Genomic DNA, 6524 nt, shown 5'->3' on the forward strand with positions numbered 1-6524 from the left:
TATTGGTGTCAATGTACTAAAATGTACAAAAGTAAAAGCCCATTTCAGGTTTTCTAAATGTATACAAATCTTTTGAAAATAGCAGATCTACAAGCTCACAATGCTATTTTCAAAGTATACATAGGGCTTATGTACAGTTTGTTTTGTAATAATAATCAGAATCTAGAAAGTAACCAGTATAAAGTTTTAAAATAATGGTAGTGGATTAAAAGTACAATGTTCGCCTCTGAGATATAAAAGTAGTGGAAATACTCAAGTAAAGTAAAAAAAAAAAAAAAAAAACGCCTCAAAATTGAAAGTAGGCTACTTAAATAAAGTACAGTACTTGAGTAAATGTAACAGTTACATTACACCACTTGCAGGTTTACTTTATTTAGTCCTAGAATTATTGAATGCTTTAACCAGTGACAAATAGCAGATAGCTGCGAGCTTGTAGATCCTATGGGGTTATTATTAGGCCAAATCAAATTCGTATTCGTACTTTGCCTTTTTTTTACTCGTAAACATTTTTACCAAAAAAACTATACGTAAACAAATTAATTGGAAAAAAATATCCGTAAAAAAAAAAAAAAGTATGAATGTTTTTGGGGAAGCTACAGTGATTATAATGCCAAAACAAAAAAACAAGACAAAATACGAATATTTTCTTACTGATTTACGAGTGGTTTTGTTGGTTACTTCATCACGAATGCTTTCGTCATCTCACGCACACGAATCTGTATCACGCGCACACGAATGCATGCCTGGAATCAAACGGCCAATAATCACGTGATCAGCAGAGAGCCAATGGAGTGCGGCCTTTCCCACTAGCCAATCATAATTCTCCATTCTTGGCAGCGGTTGCCATGTCTGGTAAAAGTGAGTAATCTCTGCTTTCTGTTGTTTGTTCCTCACATAATATGCCCTATATAAAACCTATATCCACACGATATTTGTTTTTAAACTATTGACTAATCAATCATTTTTATACATTAAATAAAATAGAAATGCATATATTATTAATACACACGATAAAAGCCACTTACAGATGCTGCAAATCAAAACTAGACAATTAACCTTACCTCCGGCCCTGACCTTTTTACTGTAAATACAATATTTATTGTTTCTTATTTTTTTCTTATGATTGATGATACAATGTGCACAATATATTTTATTATTCTGTCATTTAATGTTGTAGGAATTGATAGATAGGCTACCCCAGTGTAAAAAAACACCCCAACATCTTTTTTATTTCTCTTTTTAGTTGACCTTGTATCACTGAACTGTAGCTGTCTTGTACTTTTCTTTTTAATACTTTTAGTATAGTATTCAAGCAGAAGGGGGGAAGGGGGAAGGGGCGGGCGCGCAGAGGCGTTTTGTGTACTTCCGGTTCGTCCACAGACAGTGTTGTGTTGTTGTCGTCTTCGTTAGATAAAAATGCTTTCTTTTCACTTTTTTCTACTTTTATCACTTGTCAAAATACGTTTTATTTGGATGCTTCATCTTTTTACCGTTCATTTTTTTTGTTAGTGTTGTCATCGGTTTTTATTTATAAAAGGGAAACGTATGTAACTATGCTACAGTCTTCACAGCAGAGCCGACAGACAGAGAAAGGTAAGATAACGTCGCTATTATTATCATAAAATACAGCAATCTATCTATTAAAACGTTTGTTAAATGTGCTTAGCAGTAGTGTCTTTTAGGGTTTAGTCCGGGGTCTTTATTTGATGTAAAGAAAGTTTAATATTAACGCTAGCCTCATTAGCATCTTAGCTCCGTCTATAATAGGCTACTACATCATTACAGGTCCATAAAGGGTCCATTTGGTTCCATCTGGACACAAACGTACCATTACATTAAGCTGCCAGCACAACAACTTCTATAGAGTGTCAATGGAACCAAATGGACCCTTAACGGGTCCATAAAGGGTCCATTTGGTTCCATCTGGACAAAAACGTACCATTACGTGTGGTAAAAGTACTCAAATGTTTTTACTTTAAGTACAAATATCAATAATGTAATGTAGAAATACTCTTTTACAAGTAAAAGTCTGGAATTCAAAATGTACTTGATAAAATGGCTAAAGTGTTGGCATCAAAATGTACTTAAAGTGCCAAAAGTAAAAGTACTCTATGCAGAATGTCCCATTTCAAATATTTTGAAAATGGCAGATCTACATGCTCACAATGAGTCGCACTGTGAGCTTGCATTGGAGTAAAAGTACTCCAAAGGCACTCAGCTTGTTGTGTATTAAAGTACAATAATTTTGATCTGTGATATAGAGGAGTACAAGTATTGGAAATTGGAAATAATTCAGCTTGTAGTGGAGTAAAAGTAAAATATTTGGATCTGAGATATAGTGGATTAAAAGTATTGGAAATTGATAATACTCTAGTCAAGTACAAATACCTCAATATTGTACTCAAGTACAGTACTTAAGAAAATGTACTTAATTTCTTTACACCATTGTGTTACCCTTGATTTTAACCCTGTATTCTCCTTTTATTTTCAGTATAACATTTCAGGATGATGTATTCTATGGAGGAGCTGTGTGCTTTGGTTAGCGTCAAGTATGTCAGGGGCAGACATGACGAGGCAGAGACTGTACTAGAGAGCAGTGAAAGCAGCGAAGAAGGTTTGTGGGATAAAAAAAAATAGAAAGAAAAATAGGAATAAGTCAGCTCAGTTTAATGATGTGTGTAGTGATTCTGGCTGTGGTGCAACTTGTGTGATTAATTTGGAAATCAAAGTGTTTTAATCATGAATTACAATAATTAGCTGCTGTATTCAGTGTTCTAATGATAATCTGTATCTTTCCAAGATGCACTTGATTGTGACCAAGTTGATGCTGCCAGTGCTGGGTCAGCTGTTTTGATTCAATCTGGGAGTGAAGGTATGTGGTGTGGTGTGTTATGAATTATAGTGCATAGAAACACATATGTGTGGTTTTGTATTGTACCTGCTGTCCTAGTTACAAATCCCTAAACATGCACTAAGTACCCATTTTGAATTGTTGCTGTACTAGTTTCAAACATAGTATTATTACCTTAACACAAATTGTTAATCAGTATCTGCTGTAGTATCACAATCTTAAAAAGTAGCCATTTCATTAATTTGTGTGACCTTTTTCCCCTTTCAGCAGGAGAAGCAGCAGGAGAAGCAGTTGTGGAGGACTCATCAATTGAGGAGATTGAAGGTTTGTCTTTGTCGCACGCACACACACCCACTGAGAGAGAAGTAAGGTTTGTGGTAAAACAGATTAAGGGCAAAGGATGCAACATCTTGGCAATGTAATTTCTACTTTGCATTCACTGTACATTGTGTTCCTCTTATGTTTTTACCAGAGGGTTTGATTCATCATGGAACCTTAAATTAGAGTTGGATAATCCTGGTGCTGCTGAATCTGGATATGAAGGTAATATTAATAGCTGTATAGAGTCTTTCATACAAAAACATGACGCACACATGTGACACTTTGCATTATTGTCAATGCTGCATGTTTTCTATTTGACATTCAGTCTCTTCTCTTTTTCTGCAGCAGAAGTTGTTGCGCCTCACTCAAATGAGGGAGGCGAAGAAGGAATTGAGGATGACTACTTAAGTGGGGAAGAAGAAGGTTGGTGTAAAACTAACAAGTGCCAGGGAACCGAGGCTATTGGCCAGAGCAAAGCCTGACACTGAATTGCAGGTGTGTTAACATTGCATTCATTTTGTTTCTTTCTTTCCCAGATCCACTCGACCACTAACCCTAACATCTAAACGTGACCAACATGGTGATTCTTCTGGTGCTGCTGAATCTGGATATGAAGGTATTATTATTAATAATCACTGTAATAAACACAAATAGTGACTGCTGAATGTTGCATTTTCATTTTTTTCCTTCAGAATCATACTGTACATGACCAGAAAGCGCCTCACACTTAATGTGAGAACATCTCATATTTCTTTTCTGTTCTTTAGGTGCAGACAGAGTTGAGCCGGACTCAAATGTGGAGGATGAAGATTCTGAAGGAGTTGAGGATGACGACACAAGTGGGGACGAAGAAGGTTTGTGTACAACCAGGCTTAAGTCAGCCAGAGCAAAGAATGCAAAGTCCTAGCAACACTGAATTATGTCAACGTGTGCATTCTGTTTGTTCCTCTTTCTTTCCCAGATCCGCTTGATCGAAACTGGACACCTGAACGTGACCAACATGGTGATTCTCCTGGTGAATCGGAATCTGGAAATGAAGGTGTTGTTGTCATTATTAATATGGACACATGTGTGTAATGTAGTATCTTGCATGGTGCATGTTTGCTATTTAACTCTTTTCTTTCAACTACACATCCATACAGTACACATGTACATACCCACACAGATGTGCACGCAAGGGGCTGCACAGATACACACAGAGAGACTCGCACACTAATGGTCTGAATGACAAATTTTCTCTCTTTTTGTGACACAATATAGGACTTGAGGTGGAAGAAGACTCCTCAGGTGTTGATGCTGGTCTCTGTAGGAAGAGGAGAAATCCAGAGGGCTGGAAGAACAACATCCAGAAGAGGCGTAGAATGATAGGCCAGTCATATCTGGCCTAGGAAGAATAGAGAGTCAGTGTTAAAGGAGGGAAGAAAAATGGGTGTGTCATGTCAGTCTGCAGCCGGCCACAGGTCCAGTAAACTGCACTGCAGAGAAGTGGAAGAGTCGAAGCGAGAAGAGATCTTCAAGTACTTCTGGGAGAAATTAGACTGAGAGAGGAGAGGAAGATTTATGTTGCATCATTGGTAGAGGTGAGCAGTGTAAAGCGACGGAGGACAGGAGCAGAGAAATCCAGGAGGTCGGCATCCATTTTCTGTCACCTTGTCGTAGATGGCAGGAGACTCGGAGTGTGCCAACGCATGTTCCTGTCAACCCTAGGCTTGAAGCAGTGGTCTTTTTTGAAGTGGGTAGGAAGAAGAGGGAAAAGCCCTACTGAGGAAGATAAGCAGAAGCGGGTGAGGGTAAGGAAAGAGGAGTCTGACTTCTTGAAGACCTTCCTTCTGGACCTTCCAAAAGTTCCCTCGCACTACTGCCGGTCCTCGTCCTCTAAGATGTTAGCCTGCTTCCAGACCAGAGACCCCGCCCACTCTCAGAGTGGACTCTTTCTCTGGTCTGGAGCTGAGTACAGGAATCACTTTTTATTTTCGGCTGCTCCAATGAGCGCGGGGGGTGGGGGGTGGGTCTAACGAATATCCAATCCGCGCAGCAGTTGAAACGATTCAAACGAAGTTCACACACAGGCAGGCTGAGGAAGGCACACACACACACACGCACACGCTGAGTTCACCAAGCTGTTTATGTTGATTACATGTTTCTGGTCGCAGTTCTGTCACTGGCACAGACAGAGACACACACACAATCACACACACACAGTCCGCGACCGTGCGTCGCGTCCACCGTGCGTGTCGATCACTCGCGCGCGCTCGCAAAAAAGTCCCTCCCTGTAAATCGCTTAGAATAGAGCACAGTTTCAGACTAAATCGTGAGCTGAGTCTGAGATCAGGCTACTAAGATGTACCTGGAGCCTGTGTTCAAGTCCATCAATCACCTCCATGCAGAGTATATCCGTTCCAGTGCAGACCATGGCATCCAGGCGCTGTCAAGGCAAGTGTTCACCAGAATGTTTAATGTTTGAATTACTCTCTTTTTCACCCGAAGAAAGACCAGTGTGATACCTGCTGTGCGTTCAAGGCTGGGAACATTGAGGCTGCCACATGGAAGGAGCACTGCAACAAAAAGGACACTGCACAAGCCATGAAGCAGAAGGACAAAGACGAGGCAGGTGAGAAGACCTTGGTGACATGCATGGATCTTCAGGGGCTCCTGCTCTGCTCCAAGCTACAGGCCTCATCCCTCTATTTCAAGACCAAGCTCTGTGTCCATAACTTTACCATGTATGACATGACTTCACATGATGCATCAAATTACTTATGGCATGAGGGTGAAGCTGGTCTCTCTGCCAACGAGTTTGCTTCGTGCATCGTGCACTTCCTCGAAGAACATCCCTCTTATGATGAGTACATCCTGTGCACAGTGTGATTGAGAGAAGACTGAGGAACAGAGACATCTGCGTTCCAGCTGAGTATGTCGTTGCCATCCGGGAAGCCCGTACCAATCCCAGGCCATACCAAGTGAAGTATGTAGACCACACTTTCTTCAAAAACTTCAGCCAGGTGAACCTCTGCAAAGCCATCCGCCCGGGAAAGGTCACTGGGGATCCCACCGTGCATGACCTCCGAGCAATCAGGTATTTGAATACATAATAATGACATGGCTGCGGAAACCAAAACAAACATTATTTAATGAGTATTAAAACCTGACTTTTCTCCCCTGTCACTGTCCTTGTATTCATCCTAGGTACAACGTTGATGGCAGTATGGAGTACAAGATCGACCACTCAGACGCCTGGAAGCCCTACGAGTCCCCATCACTGAGGAAGAAGAGCAACATCACCACAGTGTCCCCACTCTACACCTGCCGCCGCACCATTAAAGCGATGAACTTCAAACATCTGCAAGAAATG

The 6524-nt window shown here is 40.6% G+C and overlaps 1 protein-coding gene across 1 annotated transcript; it reads left to right on the forward strand.

Moving 5' to 3' along the window:
• The first annotated feature begins 2194 nt into the window (after positions 1-2194).
• Positions 2195-5158, forward strand: LOC308300602 (uncharacterized protein). The gene is made up of 9 exons (XM_080744473.1): positions 2195-2614; positions 2801-2872; positions 3119-3175; positions 3324-3394; positions 3518-3595; positions 3709-3788; positions 3940-4026; positions 4134-4211; positions 4433-5158. The coding sequence occupies exons 6-9, from the start codon at positions 3750-3752 to the stop codon at positions 4535-4537; spliced, it is 309 nt and encodes a 102-aa protein (XP_080600599.1). The 5' UTR covers positions 2195-2614; positions 2801-2872; positions 3119-3175; positions 3324-3394; positions 3518-3595; positions 3709-3749; the 3' UTR covers positions 4538-5158.
• Positions 5159-6524: the final 1366 nt, after the last annotated feature.

This window comes from Nannobrachium achirus (genome assembly GCF_963921795.1).
Source record: "Nannobrachium achirus genome assembly, chromosome: 16".
Taxonomy (NCBI): domain Eukaryota; kingdom Metazoa; phylum Chordata; class Actinopteri; order Myctophiformes; family Myctophidae; genus Nannobrachium; species Nannobrachium achirus.

Excerpts from the sequence above, each read along its gene's own strand:
- LOC308300602 (XM_080744473.1), top strand. The coding sequence starts at position 3,750 with ATGGTGATTCTTCTGGTGCTGCTGAATCTGGATATGAAG. Across the intron at positions 3,789-3,939 it reads TGCTGAATCTGGATATGAAG|GTGCAGACAGAGTTGAGCCG; the intron begins GTATTATTATTA and ends TCTGTTCTTTAG. Across the intron at positions 4,212-4,432 it reads ATCGGAATCTGGAAATGAAG|GACTTGAGGTGGAAGAAGAC; the intron begins GTGTTGTTGTCA and ends GACACAATATAG.